The sequence below is a fragment of the Psammomys obesus genome, unplaced genomic scaffold (assembly GCF_907164565.1).
Source record: "Psammomys obesus unplaced genomic scaffold, mPsaObe1.curated_primary_1811, whole genome shotgun sequence".
In the NCBI taxonomy this organism is placed as follows: domain Eukaryota; kingdom Metazoa; phylum Chordata; class Mammalia; order Rodentia; family Muridae; genus Psammomys; species Psammomys obesus.
The window spans coordinates 3,255,345-3,275,352 of NW_026596109.1; the positions used below are offsets into that span (position 1 = coordinate 3,255,345).

General features: G+C 45.1%; 1 protein-coding gene across 1 annotated transcript in view; it reads left to right on the forward strand.

Moving 5' to 3' along the window:
* The window catches only part of Pgm1 (phosphoglucomutase 1), a 58,928-nt gene that overhangs the window by 18,781 nt on the left and 20,139 nt on the right, over positions 1–20,008 (forward strand). The window contains exons 2-6 of the mRNA XM_055628807.1: positions 12,906–13,068; positions 13,500–13,646; positions 14,952–15,077; positions 16,140–16,330; positions 17,586–17,740. Of these exons, the coding sequence (XP_055484782.1) occupies positions 12,906–13,068; positions 13,500–13,646; positions 14,952–15,077; positions 16,140–16,330; positions 17,586–17,740 (782 nt within the window). The remainder of the gene's footprint in view (positions 1–12,905; positions 13,069–13,499; positions 13,647–14,951; positions 15,078–16,139; positions 16,331–17,585; positions 17,741–20,008) is intronic.

Here is a 20,008-nt window from a genome sequence, read left to right on the forward strand (position 1 = left end):
ACACTAAAAATATTCAAATTCTTCTGTGATCTAATAAAGGCAGCAGTAGACACGGTGTCTGCACACTAACCGGCCGTTTTAGAGCTTGCTGCACAGGCCAGCCTCTGCCTCTGCAGGTTCTGCACTGCCATGCCCTGTTCTAGTCCTCCTTGATAAGTAGCTACTGTGTGGCCAAGCATTATGATAAACATTTCACATGCTCTCCTTTATGGACTTTTAGAACTTTTGTTTGTTTGTTTGTCTCTTTCTTTCTCGCTCTCTTTTCTCTTCTTTTTTGATTGAAGCAGAATCTCATAGCAGAATCCCAGGGTCTGCATGGCTGAGCATGACGTTAGGTTTCTGGTCCTCCTTGCCTCCACCTCCAAGTACAGGTTTCAGCCTTTGTGCTGCCACATCCTGCTTAGGCAGAACCCGGTGATTGTACCTAGGACTTTGAGGATACTGAGCTGAAATCCCCAGACCTGACTTCTAGAACTTTGGAAAGGAGTTTCTCTAACCTTGGTTTGCACGCTCTCTAAGTAATGCAGTGTTAACTTCGAAGCACAGAGGGATTAAGTAAATGTCCAGGGCCACTCAGCTAGAGACTGGAAAGCTGAGGGCCAGATCCCGTCAGCGGCCGTGAAGTCCATTCATTTAAGTGTCACAGTGCTCTAAGGGGAAAAGTAGTGTATTCCGAGCGTTCGGTTAATGTTTATAATTCTGATAAGTCCTCTTTATTTAAAGTTAGGATTGTGGTTTTAAACAGCCTCTTGTCAGCTGTGATCACAAGGCTGAGGTAATAGCCCACCTTCCTTAATTGCGTTTAAAAATACAAAATATATTTACATTTTCTATAATGGCTCCAAAAAGATTAATACTGATGGAGTATCTCTAATTTTAAAAACACTAAAATCCGCCAGGCGGGGTGGTACATGCCTGTAATCCCAGCAATCAGGGAGGCAGGGTTAGGGGGATCTCTGTGAGTTCAAGGCCAGCCTTATCTACAAAGTAAGTCCGGGATAGCCAAAGCTACATAGAGAAACTCTGTTTCAAAAACACAAAAACCAAACCAAACCAGAAAAAAAAAACAAAAAATCCCACTGAAATATAGAATACTCTAAAAATCTGGTACTTTTGAGCACCGATAGAAAACCACATGTAGGAAATTCCACACGTGACTTCATATGGCAAATCACAGTGAAATCATAGGCACACTAGAATTTTTGCAGAGTTACCCCTCAGGCTATGTGCGAAAGATGGATATGAACAAAATGAATTTACCTAGACCTAGATTCCATTCCTAAGACATCTGATTTTGTATTAATGCAAACATTTCAGAAATCAGAAGAATCCGAAATCCGAAACGCTTGTGGTGTAGAGAATTTTGGATAAGAGATACTTAATGTGTACTGTAAACTTGATTTATTGTCTCTCTACAAGGTATACCTTGCCATTCTATACTTAATTCTAAATGTATGTTTTAAAATGCCCATGTAGGGGCTGGTGATGTAGTTCTGTGTGCAGTGCTTGCCTATCAGGCTCAACATCATGGGTTCAATTCCCAGCACACACTCCCCCAAACCGAATCCACTGAATCACTCATGCATTCACTTACCTCATGCAACTAGGGAGTTACTTTCCTAGTTGAATGAGGGTGGTGCTGTGAGCTGGCTAGTGCAGGCTGGCCAGGGATCTGCATGTGCAGCCGTCTGGTCCAGAGTGCCAGCGCCACAGAGAGTCTCCGTGATCTCTGCTCCTGGCACGTATTTCCTAATAGCGGTGTCTGATATCCTGAACTCCTACACTGCACGGTTCAGAAGACACAGCTAATCCACTTGCTGCTTGACTCTGTTTGGGATTTTTATTTCTTCCCTGCATTTAAAGGGCCCCGTGCCTAGAGACATGTAACTGGCACCATGGTAGTAATTTTTGAGTATCCTGTGGATCCCTGGCTGTTGGAAACAGTTCCGCTGATAGGCACATGATATGATGGGTCTTGTCCCTCTAGTCCTGCCTGAAGGGCTCAGTGGCTCTGGTTTATGTAATTTTAAGCCCCAGTATTGGAGTTCAAGAACTGAAGTGATTCAGCTTAGTACCCCTGCCCATCATGGATTAGAGTCAGAGCCCTCTCGGGCAGGGTAGGGCGCAGTTCTCAGAGAAGAGTGAGAATGAATAGAAGATGAGCATGGAGAAGGGAGGACAGAACCCCCTAGTAGACTCTGGCTGGCTCAGGGACTCAAAGTTGAAGGTGTATTCAGCAGGGGCTCAGTGCTAGGCAGATTAGATCCACAAGGATCTTCAAAGCCACCCCAAAACACCAGCCTTGCTTGTTCTGCTTGCCTTGGTCAACCAGCTTTCATTTGCTTGTGTCCTTCCTGCCTTAATACCTCAGTCCTCCGATACCTACAAAAGGAGGTTCACACAACTCCATGTCTTAGCACAAGTGTTTTTCCAGCCTCGCCCTTGGCATTTCTACGGCTCAGAGCCCTCAGCTCTGTAAATGTTCCCCCAGGACAATACATTGGCTACCACACCATGATGGCTTCCTCCTGATGTGACTTCTTTCCAACAAATAACCACTCAGCCATGTTTCTGTCCCTGACCATACCCAGAAGGTGAAAATGTGGTAATCAGTTATCTTTACATCATTTCCTAGTCAGTCGACAGAGGGTTACCTCAACATTCAAGAGGAAGATGACCCCAGCCTTGTTAATGAGGCAAGTGTTAGGCACATACTTTAGAACTTACTGAAGTTTGGAACAGAGAGGGGCTTGCCTTTACTTAGAGCTTCTTGGTTGCCATGTATGATACATCCATGATTTACTGCCCATTTCATTTGAGAGCTAGTTGCATTTTGCAGGCTCAGTTCAATGAAATTACCTGTCCATGAGTGGACTCTCATGCCTTTTAGAGTCATAGGTTTGGGGCCTAGTTGTGCCTGTCTCCTATTTCTGTGCATGTGATATATTGCAGTGCTGAGCCTGTGTTGGCTTCAGAAATGAATGGGCTTTCCCCACCGCCGTGGACAAACACTCTAGGCTCTAAGTGGTAGGCATTTTGGGGCCATGGCAAGCGTAGAGAGCTGTGGGCCAGTAGTTGGGAATGCCCTGTTGCTTGTAGCTGAATGAATAGCTGGCTTCCTAGGCTTTGTACCCGAATCAGAGTTAGCACTTCTGTCCCTTAGGCCCACTTCCGTGTCATTTTCTAAAACTGAACCCCATGCATGGAAACATGAACCCACTTGAGTCCTGGTCCGATGCTTATATGGGTCTAGTCATAGTAGTTAGCAGTCCAATAAATATGTGTTAATGGAAAGAAAGAGGAACGGAAAGAGGGAGAAAGAAAGGAAGGGAAAGAGAGAGGAGAGGGGTTTTCAGCTTGCTGATGAGAAAGGGATTTGGGAGGCCAGGAGTGAAGGGGTTCATAACTCTGCCATTGTGAAATTGATTGGGCCCAAGACCAGTATGAAAGTTCCTTGTCTGAAGGGAGCAATCCTTAAATCCCCCATATGGTTTAAATGTAATCTGTGTCATTGTGAAGGAATACTGGCAGTGCAGGCGAATTCATTAGGCCAAATTGGGTTCACTCTGCTCGACAGTAGCATTTCTAAAGATGAAGTTCAACCTTTTCTGGAGAGCTAAAACGGATGAGTTTCTTAATAGCTGCCCTGCTTAGTCCGAGTGGCTCAGGAAGCTTAATGTTTTTAATGCCTCTTCCTTTTTACCCCACTTCACAGTCCATCTAACACTGCTGCTTCTGGTAATATTTTTACATGAGGTTGAGCTCTATGGTGTCTGTAAAATTACGACCTAGTCTTTTTTTTTTTTTTTTTTTTTTTTGAGAAAGTAAGCTTTCTACAGTAAGCGTCTGCCATGTGTCCCTCAGACCTTGTTTTGTATATCGAGAAATAAGAGACTGGGCACGTGCAGTCAACTAGATGGATACTTTTGTAATTCCAACTTCAGAGAGCACTTTACCAGTGGCCCAGCTGGAGCAGAAGACATGCTAGAGTGTAAATGTGCTAGGTGGGCAGAAAAGCTGGGTGGTTATGCCCAAGCACCCTCGTGCCCACGTGCTCCTGAGTGTACCCTAGGACATCGAGATCTCATTAGGATGGTCTCAGTGCCTTGGGTGGCTGTTCTGTTAGTGCAATGAAGAGACCACTAGAATAATATTTCATAAATCTGGCTCTGTGGTTGCATATGCCAAGACACATATGTTGGTCTAATTTGCAAGGCTATAAGAAATGAAGGGGATCTTGGCACAGAACCTAAAGTAGGTGAATTTTTAAAAAAATCTGCTTGTAATAAGTCAAAAGAGTTATGGTATATAGCCATGAATAAAATAAGCTTTTAAAATCAGTTTCAAAGAATTTCATTTTTTAAAACAGGAGCCCTAAATAAGCTATAAAAAAGTGGTTGACTTTTGGCTGTCTGGTTCTCAACCTAAGACATGGGCCTCATGAGCTGTTTCCACATCTGCAGTTTCTCTTTCTCTTTGCTTTCAATTGGCGAGGCCGGCAGTAGACCTTTACAGTTTGGCCTCAAGGGTATATTAACTCTCCAGCCCTGGATCATAACTAAATTTAAAAGGATCTTTTCCATCTGTCTCTTCCACAAACTCTCACACTGGTCTACTATATTGACAACATTGTACTGATTGGTCCAAGAGAGCAGGAGGTAGCAACTACTTTGGACTTGTTGGTAACACATACATACCTCAGAGGATAGGAAATAAATCAAATTCAAAGGTCTTCTACCTCAGTGAAATTCTCAAGCACCCAGTGGTATGGGGCGTGCAGAGATATTCCTTCTAAGGTGAAGGATAACTTACTGCACCTGCCCCCTCCTACCTCCGAGGAAGAAGCATGTTTGGATTCTGTAGACAGCACATTCCCCGCTTGGGTGTGTTACTCTGGCCCAGACACCAAGTGACTCGGTAGGTAAGCTGCTAGCTTAGAGTGGGGCCTGGAATAGGAGAAGGAGGGCTCTTCAGCAGGCCCAGGCTGCTGTGCAGACTGCTCTACCATTTGGATCTTATTATCCAGCAGACTCGATGGTACTTGAGGTATCAGTAGCTGATAGGTATGCCCCTGTCTGCTATATGAAGGGGACAGCCCCCCCCCCCGCCCCCCCCCCCCCCCCCCCCCCCCCCCCCCCCCCCCCCCCCCCCCCCGCCAAGGAAACTGCTTTTCAGCCATGGGTTCATTAGCTCTGCTGGTCGTGTGCTATGCAGTCCCCAGAGCACAGGACCACTCCTGCCCCTGAGAGGATAGCTAGCTGCTTGCAGAGCTTCTCTGCTGTCATGCTTTGACTGGCAAAATACAAAAGACAAACTACATTTTGTCTTTGGAAGGTGGCAATTCACTGTTCCCTTCAAGAACTTGCTCCCCAGTTTCTATCAGACTCCTAGACGTGTGTGACCAACCCTGGTTTATTGCTTTTTGAGCATCTTTAACAAGTTCAAAATGATAGATATGGCTTCTTAATTGGTAGCTTCTGCTGACCCTGATAAGAAACTCACAGGTATGTGTGTAAATATATTATTAAGAAAATCTTGGGAATCAGAGGAAATTAGATAAAATGTTTGCTTAGATAAAATGTTTTAAAACATTTTAGGTTCTTGTAAAAGACATCTTGCTTCATTAAAAAAATGTTTTCTTGAGGGGCCTGGAGAAATGCTCAGTGGTTAAGAACAGGTCCTTTTCTTCCAGAGTTTGGTTCCCTCCACCCACACCGAGCTCATACTTCACAGCTGTCTGTAACTCCAGCGCCAGGGGATCCCTTGTCCACTTCTGACTCCATATAGGTACCTGCAAACATAACACACATGTAGCCAGACATACACGTATACCCATAAATTAAAAAAAAAATCAAGTGTTTTCTTGAGACTAGAGTCTGTTTAAACCAGGCGCGGTATCACATGCTTGTATGCCAGCACTTGACAAGCAGAGGTCAGCAGGATTTCAAGCTGCAATCCAGTGTGAGCTACGTGACCAAAGCCAGTCTGGGCCGCATAGTGAGACCCTATCTAAAGTAATTGATCTTATTGTCCTATTATTTGTCTAATTATTAGTAACAGATTCAGCCTTATACACAGAGGAAAATACAAATATCAGCTCCTCATTGTTCTGGATTTCTCAAAACTTTGGTGGATCCCCAAAGTGTTTTGTTTTGTTTTGTTTTGTTTAATAAATTTAAGGGAACTGCCTAGCTGTTAGTCGGTGGATACTCTTGCTAAATCATTTTTAGCCCCAGTGCCCCTGGGCTGTGCCTTTCTGACAGGTCCATTTCCAGCAAGCTGTATTCCAGCCCTGTTTGGTTAAATTCTTGGTGGCCAATGAGCACCAAGATGATTATTCCTTGTGTACCTGGGTTTGTGTGTGGGAAGGATGTAATCGTGTGGGGCTCAGAATGGCAGTGAAACGAAGAGACCAGAGGTAATTGAGATCCCTCTCTCCCATTTTAAGCTTGACCTTTTCTTTGCTCAGTGCTTCCAAGCAACTTTAGCTGGAGATGGCCCAGAGGCTCCAGTTCAGGGGGCAGCCTGTAGAGTGAGAGCCACACCAGGTGTCTTGTTCTAACCTGCTCTAGGGGACTGCAGTTGTTCCATCTTCGCCTTGGCTTCAAGAGTGGAGGCTGGCAGCTGTCTGGTGTCTGAAACCAAAGTCTGCAGCGGGCAGCGCTCCGGAGCACTCTGCCCTAACAGGAAACAAGGCAGAAATAGTTGAAGGGTGTTCAGCTTCATTGTGTGGGCAGAAGAATCTTCATCGGAACGACTTTGAAGATCTGCTTGGTGTGGGGGTATGGGTGGGTGTGTGGCTTACAACTTTTTTTTCAAGAGACAGCCACGGCAGGGAATAACCAGGCTTTCTCACTGAGAGTGATGGTCCAGGAAAAACTGTTTTGTTATTTACTGAAAGGACAGTGTGGAAGCTTCAGGTCTGATAGACAGTTCCGGGGACCCTCATCTACTTTCTGGACATCCTCACGGAGCCAAGTTTTGGATATGAAAGATGAGTGACTTTGAAGAGTGGATTTCTGGGACATACAGGAAAACAGAAGAGGGTCCACTCCCGCTGCTGACTTTTGCTACAGCCCCCTACCATGACCAGAAGCCGGGGACAAGTGGATTGCGGAAGAACACCTATTACTTTGAGGCAAAGCCTTGCTATCTGGAGAATTTCATCCAGAGCATATTCTTTTCCATAGACCTAAAAGATCGACAGGGATCATCACTGGTGGTCGGTGGAGATGGGCGGTATTTTAATAAATCAGCAATAGAAACAATAGTGCAGATGGCAGCTGCCAACGGGGTTGGTATACAATAAGTATTAGTGCATCTCTGGCCTTCCAAGTAACTTTTAAAATACATAGGTGTGTGTATATGATCTACACCCCAGTTCTAACCCCCACTTAATCGCATTGTGACCTCAGAGATGGAATGTTGTGAAAATGCTCCAGAATGACAGCAGTGACACAGGGATCTGGGAATTTGTATGTGCTGTGCTCCATTCCTGGAGTTTGGAAAGTACCTGTTGCTTTGTAAACACAAAAAGCATGCTCCAGCCCCTAAACTTTTGTTGAGTGTTTGCTAGCTAGCTTCTAGAATTGTCCGTGTCCAAAGAGAGCTGTCATAAGTGGTGGCAAGGGGAGGATTTGCTGTGTGTTCAATGGCTTCCTTGCTGATGTCAAACAGGAAAACAAAGGCAGGGCATGCTGTTGCTTGTGGATCTTGGTAGTCATATAAAAAAGGATTGGGGGTGGGGGTTTGGAGGTTAGGTGTGAACCGTCAGGGAGGACCATTACAGAGGGATCTGCTTGTAATGATCTGGGATCCAAAGAAGCCCTTTACGAGGGTGACTTTGTGCAGCAGGGTAGGGATCACAGCTCTTGTGTGGTGATAATGCAAGTTAGGTTCTGCCGAAGCTGCATCACGGATGCACCTTGGCTAGATTAAGCAAATTAGAAGGAAAATGGCAAAAGCACTGCTCTTGATAGTAGAACAACTGTACAGCTCACTTTTACAGGAAGGTCTACGTCAGGACAATGCTGGTTTTCTTTTGCACATTCCTCTGGAGGCCCAAAACCGTGTATGTGTGTGCGTGTGTGTGTGTGTGTGTGTGTGTGTGTGTGTGTGTTTGAGTGTGCATGCTTTAAACAATACTTACCTAAAATTTGAAACACACATTCTTTAATTATCTGAAAAGGTTTAAAGTTTGTTGTACTTTTTTGGGGGAAGAAATCCTGGTCTGGAGAACATAATATTGAGCATTGCAATCAAATGTGTTGGGCATTCATTTTCAGTCTATTTGAATACGTACCAAGCAGGTGTTTGCAAAAACAGACAACAACAAAAGGCAAGCCACTAGGGTAAGCTAGAAGTATTACGTGCTATTGTCTTTGGTATAGGGTTTCCTTTGAACTCTGGGTTCAGAACCTGAATGCCTGTCACGTAAAAGTTGCTGATAAAGAACTCAAATATGAAATTATTATGAAGCATACACATTTTTAAGATAAAATGTGACATGCTGTAAATTTCTTCTTTGAGGAACGCTGCTCAGGGAACGGTATTAAAGATGCTTTAATCTTTTGAGAGGGACGAATGGAACATTATTTCTCCATATATCTAGGCTGTTGAGTGGATCTGGTATACTGTCCCCTCTGCTCTGATAGATTTGGCTTCATTAAAGGTTTTTTGTTTTTGGTTTGAAGCTGAGGGATGTGGAAGAGGTGGCGGGAATGTGTAATTCAGGCAGACTCTACAGACATTCTCTGATTGACTGTCTGAAGGTTTGCTAAATAATATATTTCAGAGATGATAATTGATTAAATATGGTAACTGCCTATTTTTTAAGGCTGTGGCAGCGTGAGCAATATTTTCAAGGGCATTCCTTCTTTAAAAATAGCACTGCATCGAAGGTAGTCATGCCGGCTGGCTGAATCACTTTGAAGACACTTAGTAGACTGATCAAGTGCTTTAATCTGATAAAAACCATGAAATTCTAAAGAGCTTGCTTAGTTTCCTCTTTTCTAACATAGCCCGCATTCTGGCGGCTTTAACGTCTCCGGTTGTGGTAGGGTGCAGGGAATCTAAAGGAAGGATAGTTATTACCATGGATGTTAGCAAAACACGGTGTTGCTCACCATTGTCAGTAGCCACTTCCCCCATAACTGCTCTGTGGAGGGCTTTTTAGCATAGTAAGCCAAACGGAGCCTGTCATCTTTCTCTTTCTGTGTACTCACGCATCTGTGTATTCCTTTTCTATATCTGGTGCATCTGTGAGGTACAGGCTATAATTAGGCTTCATTAGACGTTTCTCTTTGTTCTCATTTGCATAGAGCTGTCTGTTTTCACTGGACATTTTAATGCACAAAGTGAGTTTTTGGTGGGCCCCATATAGACTGTTGGTGTCTCACTTTGTCCTCAGAGCTTTGAAGCTGGAGAAAGTTCTGGTTAAATAAGAAAGGACTGTGTTTGTGGCTAGCAGGACAAAAAAAAAATGAAGGGGCTTCTTCCTCCTCTTCCTCGCTACTGAAACATGAGAACCACCCCACTCGATTTCCCCTTCACTAGGGGAGGCGGCACACAGCATCATCTTTGTCATTCTAAGCATTTCCAGCGCTGTGCAACAATTATCACTGTCCACCACCAGGACCTTTCCATCACCCCAAACAGAAACTCCACACCCATTAAACAGTCATTCCCCATACCTGCGTTTTCCAGCCTCTGGTATCTCTAACTCTACCCTTTGCCTCTGTACATCTGCCTGTCCTGGATCCCTCCTGCGAGTTATGTTGTCCAGTGCTTGTCTGTTGGTGTCTGGCCTACTTCAGTTAGCATAACATTTTCATGACCTGCTGGAGCATGGGTCAGAATTTCTTTGTTTCCTCTTCGAGTTTTAAAAAGTTTTTAAGCCAGGCATCGTGGTCAGGTCCTGTAATCTCAGCACTTGGGAGGCTAATGCAGAATGATTGTGAGTTTGAAGGTAGCTTGGGATATATAGCAAGACACTGTCTCAAAATAGAAAATTAAAAAAAAAATAATCTTGATCCGACAGATGTCTTTCTAATCACTTTCCCTATGCATAGATAGCAATGCCATCTTTAACCAATACAATAACCAATTTAACCAATACAATAACCAATTTAAAAAAGCAATTTATTTATTTATTTATTTTTAACCTATCATTATTCACTGGCACAGCTGTTTCAGTTGTATGGTTCAATAGTGTTTACCTGCAATACATCTTTAGAATGTTTTTATCTTTGATTCTTCACCGGTTGAATAGCTCTTCATTTCTTTACCTACCCCCACAACCCCGGGCAGCTGCCATTCTTCTTTCTGTTTCTCTGGTTCTGATGATTTTTAGATACCTCATATAAGTGGAATCATGCATTTGTCTGTCTTTGAGGTGTCCTCGGGGTTCTTTTTTCATATTGTAATGTGTGACAGGAATTCCTTCTCTATAATGTGCTTTATCTCCACTTTTCTACTCCTCCACCCCCTCATTCTCTGCATTACAGCCTCCAGTCTGGTTTCTTTCTATTTCAAGGCTGAGTAATACTCCATTGTGTGTGTGTGTGTGTGTGTGTGTGTGTGTGTGTGTGTGTAATGCATTGTATATCCATTCCTTCTTCTCTAGCAGGATGCTTGTGTTCTTTTCTCCTCTGACTGTTGTGAGTGATACTGCTACAAACAGTGCTATGTGAGCATCTGAGTCCTGCTGGGTCCTCTGGGGATGATCAGGGGGAGGGAGGGGCTTGCGGAGCGTGTGCAGCGGGGACTTGTCTTTAACAGGCCAGCGTTGTGTTTAAAGATCAGCTGGGCGAGCCGCACCATGGGACTCAGTATGCTGGAGCCAGGAAGGGTTGGTGGGAAGTGCAGTGGGGGTGGTTGCAAAGGTTCAGGCATCTTTAAGGATGAGGGTAACAGCACTGTCCTCCCTAGGCAAGCCAAGGCGGTCCGTGGGCGCCTGCTTTAGAACCTTTAGCCCCTCAAGAGAGAAGCGGCCCTGAGTTTTCTTACTTCTGTTTCAGCTGCCACTCTTAACCTATTTGCACAATCTCTGCAGCCTGCAGTTGTGGCTGCCCAGAGATCTCACCATAGGGAGTGGGAGAATGAAGGGTGATTTGCACGGTGTAGCTTCTTGTTTGCTGGACCCTCCTTCCATCCCAGTCACATCTAACATCAAGTAAAAGTTGGTGTGTTCAGCGTGAAAAGACATTTTCAAATGACTCAAACGTTGGCTCATAAACCACCACTCCTAAGTTCCTCTCAGAGAAATGTAAAATTTAAAGTAATCACACAGAGAAACCCCTGGAGGAGTGAGATGTTCTCATCCCCCGTTCCTTCCCCAGATCCAACTAACGTGCAGTGTGACGTGTTCTGGCCCTCGTGCACCTGTGGCTGGAGTTCTTTTCCATGAGTACTTACCAGGAGAAGGAAGAGCTGTGGGGACAGCTTTGGGAATGTTTACCTGGTAGCAACAAATTCACTTTTCAGGGACCAAAAGTGCCATGGTTTACAGTGTTGGTTCCATGCCTCCCGCAGGCTCCTCTTAGGGGTAGACATTGAATTAGGGGGTGTGGGGGAGGAGTTTGGTTAGGGGGAGAGGTGTATCATAAGGGAGTCGAGCCTTGGGTGACCTCTTGTGGGTCTAGGAGTCACAAAGCTAACGCTTCCCAGGACATATTCTCTCGGAATCCAGGTATCTCATGGCATTTTTTCACATCAGAAGTATATTATTTGGGGTGGAGAGGTGTCGGTGATCAAGGGTGTGTACAGCTCTTGCAGAGGACCCAAGTTAGGTTCCCAGCACCCATATTGGGCAGCTCACAGCCTCCTGTAACAGCAGCTCCGGAATCTGACACTTCTGGGCTCTGTGTGCAACTGTATTCATGTACATGTGTGTGTGCACACACGAACACACACACAGACCTGGACACACATAAGCATAATTTAAAATAAAAATAATTTTTTTTTTAGAAAGGAAATACATCCTCTACCACCAAGTCTTCTCCACTACAAAAAAAACAAAACAAAACAAAAAAACATAAACAAACAACAAACCTAATGGAAAATTAAAAGCAAAAGGCAAAATATATTCTTGATCCATTCTTCTTTCAGAACAGTGAATGGAGACAGCACAAAGTCCCCATGGTCTAGTAATTCTTAATATGGCATTTCCTCCAAGGAACAGAACAAACGTTTTTCCAGCCTGGGTTATGTTAAAACAGTTTCACTTTAGCAAAGGGGGTTTCAAGAGCCGGGCTGATACCGTCTGTGAGAGATGCAGGAAAATGAGTTGGGAACCAAGTAAAAGTTGCAGTGTTTAATTTCCTCGGCAACCACGCCTCACGTTCTTGTCTTAGGCTCAGGAGATAATCGAGCTGTACCCCAACATGATGCACCTCAAGGATCCCACTATGTAAAAGCCAACCATGCCTGGAAAGAGAAATGTGTAAGATGCATTTTGTGTTATTGTTGACATCACGTACAATCCTTTTGCTTTTTAAGGGTCTTAATTGCAAAAGCCTTTTCTCTGGCTAGAGTTCCTTTAACAAGTCAAGCCTATGTTCGGTTTTCTCAGTCCTTCAGTACATCCACAATGAGAGCCTGACCTGGACAGGCTATTATGCTTGCGCTGAGTTTTCTTGCTTACAGTACCCCAACGCACTATTCCAAAACTGCAAAATTTCACAGGAAAAAAAAAAAGAAAGAAAGAAAGAGGTGGCTTTGCTCAGCAGCTCTGATTCTATCTCAGAAATGTGGTGGCGACATCCAAGATGCTGATATTTCCTTAAGAAAACAGCTTTGCTGGTCCAACAGTGTCTTCATTGTTTTGTTTTGTTTTCCTTCTTGCCCTAGCATTTCTTTGTGGTAACTTTGGATTTATGTATTCTTATATGGATTTCTTCTCCTAGATTGGTCGCCTGGTCATTGGACAGAATGGCATCCTTTCTACCCCTGCCGTATCCTGCATCATCCGAAAAATCAAAGCCATCGGTGGGATCATTCTGACGGCCAGCCACAATCCAGGGGGCCCTAATGGAGATTTTGGAATTAAATTCAATATTTCTAATGGGGGTGAGTATTCTGTCATCTGGAGAACAGGCAGCTACGGTTGGACAGGCTAGTACCAGGAAACCTGGACTCAGGTTCTCAGCTTAAGAAGGGCTTCGCTTCCCTTTGGAGATGGTGAAGTACTTCTTGATCCACTGTGCCTTTCTTGTAATGAATTGCAGTGAACATGGTATTTTGTCTTAGACAATTCTAATTGCTGTAAGCTGACACATGCCTGCAATCCTAGCACTTAGAAGGCTGTGACAGGAGAATTGTGAATTCAAGGCCAATCTGAGCTGTATAGTGAGACCATATCTCAAAAGCATCCAGGAGAAAAGAACCCCAGTGCTTTGTGATCTGGTGGAAGTGTGCTAGGGTGGTGGGGCTGCTGGGTGTCGGATTGTGTTTTCACATGAGCTGCATACGATGACCTTTGCCTGTTCTCTGATTTGTAGGCCCTGCTCCAGAAGCAATCACTGATAAAATTTTCCAAATCAGCAAGACAATTGAAGAATATGCCATTTGCCCTGACTTGAAGGTAGACCTCAGTGTTCTGGGAAAGCAGCAGTTTGACCTGGAAAACAAGTTCAAGCCCTTCACAGGCATGTTTACCTCGTCTTCTGCCCTCTGCAGGCTGTTAACCTCCTCCTCTCCCTGCACACTCCCGTTTCCAACCTGAGGATTTTTCCCTTTGGGGTTTTATGAAAGTGGGTCTTCAGCTTTGGACAATGGTGGACTATGAGCATTTTCTGTATCCTTACTTAGCAGAACTGGGGTTTGTTTGGGGAGTGTAGAGAGCTGGGCCGCTGGCCCTGTGAATGGTGTAAGGAAATATGACTCCAGGTGATTAGTTTCCAACTCTCTCGGCTTCAGTGTCCACAGCAGCCTTGAGGAGAAGGCTACAGTGAGACTTGGTAATCTCATTGGGCTTCTCCTATATTATTCTCATAACCAGCCCGTGCGGATAGTGCCATCACTGCAGACTATCAGCAGAGGAAGAAGCAAAAGCAGACAGAGAGGTCAAGAAACAGGCTCGCTAGTCAGTGAGCAGTAAAACCAGCTTTCAGAGTCTTTGCTAATGGTTCTTAAGCCTGGCTTTTCAATCCCCATCTCCAACATTCAGTCAGATCCGTCTGACTGTTCCGGTTGCATGAAACTCCCTGAAAAGGCAGCGGCAGCGCTGGGTCGCAGTCTGTTGTTGAATGTCAAGGCATTGCAGGATCTGTGCAATAAACGTTTGTAAATTCACAGTAAGAAGATGAGAGGGCTTCCTTTGCCACCTGCATTCGGCCTACCTCAGTTTGTTGTCCCCCCCCCACTAGACGACCTTAGAGAGTACACGGAGGGCTGACAGTTGTACTAAAATAAACAAAGTGCCGCATGTTCTTGGGGTTTGGAAGCCGCTGCTAGAGAGTTCCAGAGACTCCCCGGGCCTTGAAAATGTCCAGAACTGCTGAGCAAAGACAATACTAGTTTTACATACAGAAAGGGATTCATTGAGGAAGCTTCCCCCCTCCCCCCTTTTACTGGACCTTGAAAAAGAAAATTAAAGAAAAGTAGGTATTATCTTTTCTGTCAACCATGATGGCAAAATGAAAGTGATTTGGGGCACATGTAGGGACAGTGGGTGACAATATGGAGTTCATCTAGCCTCTGCTGGGAATGTGAGTGCCCCACCCTCCCTGGGCAAGTTCCTAAATTCCAAACCTTGAGTTTCCTTGTCAGTAAAATCATATGAATAACATTTATGTCCAAGGAAAATTGTTAGTATATATAGAATGACATTTAGCAGCCATCACAGTGGCCCTTTTGAATAGTTAACTGCAGGCTTGTAGAAATAGAATTAGTTCAGAGTAGAATAAGTCTGGGCGTCTTGCTTTTCCTTTCAATGTTCCCTATTCTCACAGTGGAGATTGTGGACTCGGTGGAGGCCTATGCCACAATGCTGAGAAACATCTTTGACTTCAACGCGCTGAAGGAACTGCTCTCCGGCCCAAACCGACTGAAGATCCGCATAGACGCCATGCATGGAGGTACAGTCGCATGGATCTACAAAGACGGGAGTGTGGGGGTGGGGCGCTCTCTGCTTCGTGTGCACGATGCCTTCACAACCTTCTCCCAAGCCTGTCAGGGCTTAAACAGAGTTACCTCACAAGCAAGCATTTCAGACCTGTATTTACACAGTTACCAAGTCTCACTGTAGGCGTGCAGAGTGGTAGAGATGTCCCTCATGGTAGGCGGGAGTGAAGGTCAGGGTTTTCACATTAAACCCCGGGCTTTGAGTCCCTTGCAGCTGCTGTGGATCCTCTCTGTCCCTCAGCAAGTCACTCACATTTCTTCCGATGCATCCCCACACACTCTGAAGGGTGACAGCGGCTTGCTCAATAGCTAGCTGCAGTGGCCATGTTCTTGGGCCCCATCCCCATTGCTTCTACCCCCTCCTTTTCTTAGCTGAGGGCCAGGGCAAGCTAAGGATTAAACTCAGCAGCAACGGGATATGCATTTCCTGCCCATCTGCTTCCGTGAGCTGTCTGACTGGGCCGGCAGGGACAGCTATGTCTGTGAGCTGAAGCCATGAGACTTTCCCATGTATAGATCATGAAACACGACCATATAGGTTTTCTGCCTATTCTGAAGCAATTCAAAACCATAGCGTATTTGAGTGGCAGCGGTCGGTATAGAACTCACACACTTGTCTGTGTGGTTGGGGAAGAATGCTTGTGCCTGGGCCCTTTCATGGGCCTGTGCGGAGCTTCCTGATGCACTGCAGACCACCCTGAGCAAGTCTCCTGCTGGGCTGCGGCCTTCCATTGGGTCATCGTTGGCTCTCTGGTCTTGATAGAATGAGTCTCCCTCCTTCTTCACGTGAAAGGCTTGTGTCCTCAGCTAGTCAGTAGACATGGCAGGGCTCTTTTGCACATGCTTGGGAAATGGGCAGAGACTTGGCAGATGACTCCCTTCAAAGACTGTGGTATCTGGGGATCTGAAGTTGCCCACGCCATTCTCATTCCCACAGTGTGTTCCTCTCACCCTTCAGCTGACACGTGTTTTACTAAGTTTTACGTTTTGGCCATTCATGTTTTAATTTGTTACAGTTGTGGGGCCGTATGTAAAGAAGATCCTCTGTGAAGAACTTGGTGCCCCCGCAAACTCAGCAGTGAACTGTGTTCCCCTGGAGGATTTTGGAGGCCACCACCCTGACCCCAACCTCACCTACGCTGCTGACCTGGTGGAGACCATGAAGTCAGGAGAGCATGATTTTGGGGCTGCCTTTGATGGTGATGGGGTGGGTATAAGTACTCTTAAATGATTTCTCTTGCAAGCTGGGCCTTGCAGACAGGGGGAGGAGGGGATTGCAGTTTCTACCAGACCATCGGAGCCTCCTGAGTGGCTCTCAAGGGCCTCCTATTGGACCAGAGGCCAGGGCCAAATCATTCAAAGACCTTCTTGAGCAGAAACAAAAGTCTTTGAAATGTAACCAACACGTTTAATTTCAGGCACTCGTATTTGCTGAGTGGGGGGTTTAGGTTCCAGATTGCATTTAATTGCTGTAATTCATAAGCTGCAGAAGTTGTAAATACTGGTCCTAAGGTAGGCCTCAGCTAGCCCCTGCTAGTCATTTAATCTCTACGGGTCTCCTCTTATAGCATACCCATGCATTTGTTACTACTAGGTGAATAGTGAAACTATCTATAGACAGTATAATAACCATGTTAAGAGAATTAACACTTTATTCTTTCTCCAAAATGAAAATTCTGTATATAAATTACTCCTTACATTGGTGACCACGTGAAAACCAAGAAGATTGTCTTGGCTGTGTAACCCCGTGTGTCACCAACAGTAAGTGCCCTGTTTATTACACTGACGTTTTATTTTTGTTGCTGCACCAGCGAAAAGCTACTGCCTCCTGAAGACGAATATTGTCTCCACATCAAAACTTAGGAAAGTTAAAGGGGCTCAGAGCAGACACTGATGGCGCATCTTCCAGTGCTGTTCTGACGCTGCCCCGCATATCCTCAGGTGCTGGGGTGGGGCTGTGTCTGGGCACCTCGGAAGCAGCGAAGGTGGCAGCCTTCTTTGTTGGGCCCAGTATCAGCTGGAGGGAACCATGATTTAGAAGTCCTTCTTTAAAGAAGCCTGCCTTTGTTCCTCAAAGGATGCCCAGTAGACCTGTCAAACTGCGTAAACAGCCAACATTTCCTCTCTTGTACATCCTTTCCCGTCCTCTGGGAGAGACATGATTGGTTCCAGAGTTTGGAAAGGTCTAGGAGGTTAAAGTTAGTGGCCCCTGGAGGGAGAACAGAGGGCTTAGCTCAAAGGAGGTTTGTGCTTGCACTTTAATTGAAACCAGTTCTGACTCTTGGGCACGGAGGTACCTTTGGTCCCACAGTGCTGAGCAAATCCACTTAAAAAAATCCAGTGCTTAAAACCCAGTGTGAATATAAGATCCATTTTGAATTTTGTAAAACCGCACGGTTGGTCGTTTCTTTTGTTTACTGTTTGATTAAAAGGTCTTACTTTGCATCTCCCTTCTTCCAAAGGATCGGAACATGATTCTGGGCAAGCATGGGTTCTTTGTGAACCCTTCTGACTCTGTGGCCGTCATCGCTGCCAACATCTTCAGCATCCCGTATTTCCAGCAGACCGGGGTCCGTGGCTTTGCACGCAGCATGCCCACGAGTGGCGCCCTGGACCGGTAGGTCTTCCTTCTTGGGTGTACCTGTATCAGATCACACTGTTGTTAACTATGCCCGTCACTGTGCCTGGAACATGCGTCATCCCCCCCCTGAGCTTCGACAGTGCTGCAGCCTTTCCCGAATGAGGTGTTTTTAGGTTAGGTCTTTTCTATGCTTCGTCGGCATCCTGCAGTTCCCCTGCTGGGCACTTGCCACACTATGTTCTGACAGGCTATCTGCTTGATGGGCTCCACAGCTAGGCCATCTCTTCTGCAGAGAAGACACTTCTTTCCCCACAGTTCTAGATTCGGCTTTGCAGTGTTCCTAAATATAATCGATCTATATTTCCTTGTTTCCTTTTTTTTTTTTTTTGAATGAGTAAATGCATGTTCGTGAATAAATGAACGGATGGCACCTTCTTTGTATTTAAAACATTGTTCTATGATTATTTTGCTGAGCAGTGTGCAGGCACCATGATGGAAAACATAGTGTGAGGGGGGCTCAGTAGTTAAAAACACTGCTCTTCTGGAGGACCTGGGTTCGATCCCCAGCACCTGCATGGTAGCTCACAACCATATATAACTTATGGGGAGTCCAATGTCCTCTTCTGACCTCCAAGGGCACTGCCCCTATGGTACATGTAGTCAAAGCAGCCATATACATAAAATAAGAAAGTTTAAAGAGTTATTTAAAGTAACTTCAGACTTTATTCAGGACTGATTATCCTTGCAGGCTTAAATGCAGTGATGCCTGATTTGTCCAAACTCTAAAGCAGAAAGTTCAAGTAGGTAAAATGGGGGAAAATGCATGTTTTGCAGCAGAAGAAAATCAGTGGCAAGAAACAGAGTTTTCAGATGGTCTCACGTCTGTCCACTTAGGCATTTTTTCATTTATAGAAAGGGAGCTTATGCAACCCATGGAAAACAATTAAAACTTTAAAGGTAACAAGTAACAAATGGGTGCTTTTAGAGCATGTCAGATGAAGAGCAAATGAGTAAAAGGCCGCAGCCATGAGACAAGAAGACTATATTGGTCTAGGCACTTGCAATAGTAGCTAAGCTTTACAAGTGGTCTCTTGTCCATGTCAGTAAATATTTTATATGTTAGATTAAAGTCATCCAATTCTTATTAGATGCTGTCAATAGCCCCACTTTACTGGTGGATGTCAAAAGATCAAGAAGGCTGTTAAAACTCGACTGGTAAGTGGGTATATCAGGATTTGAACACAGAGCCCAAGCCCCCAAACAGTAGAGCATACAGTGTTTCCCTTTTGGAGAGGAGATTGTTGTAGAATTATTGCTGGCTTCTCTTCAGTTAATAAAGGAAGAAGCATTAGTATCGGGATGATGAATGGAGTTCTTCATGTTCTCCATCTCTTGGTCCTCCCCGGAACCCTCACTTCAAGAGAGAAGCTGAGCGTCAGGAGTTGCAGCCTTGGCTAAGACGCCACAGCTGACCCAGAGCAGCACCCAGAAGCCCATGTTTCTGCCTCCAGACCCAACATTTGAAGCTCAGAGCTAGTTGATGGCCCTGAAATGCCTTCTGTGTCTTTTCAAGAACACTTTAGCTACGATTCTTGGAAAAATTGATAGCCTGTACAGACTCAAAGCTGAAACACCTTATCTCCAGGTTCTTTCCTTATTCATTTATTTATCAGTGCTGGGACTCTGAGGCAGGGCCTTGTGCATGCTAAGCATGCTCCCACCACTGAGCTACAGATGCAGCCCTTCCCAGAGGTCTTCAGGAGTCTAAAGCTGTATAGGAAGGAGTAAAAGATTTGTTGCAGGAGAAGGAGACTGCCTATCAGAATGAGTGAGGCTGTTTGGAATGGGAGATTCTACAGGTGGGGGCGATAAGAAAGAAACACCGGCTGGAAGTTGAGTTTGGGGCTTGTGGGTCATCTGACCGTGTCACTTGCTCTGATCTGCACCTTCCTGGTGAAATGCTGGCCTCTGCGATTATTAATGAGCACATCAAAACACCATTGTGTTGCTCTTTATAGAATGCTGGTAGATGTGTTTTGTACCCAGACGCATCAGTTTAAATGTCCCAAGCCTGCTGTTTTACTACTGTTAAGCCTCAAGTACTAAACTGATCTGAATGAATCCATTCTTCTTCCTCTTGCACCTTCCTCTGAATTCATACAGAAGAGCCCCTTGTGCCCAAGTTTCCCTTTCTGATTTTCCACCAATCGTAGAATTATGTCTACCTCTAAGAAATGTTAAATGGGACCCTTGATTACAATGATGGTTGATCTTTTCCATCCTCACTTGGCCTTGCTCACAGTC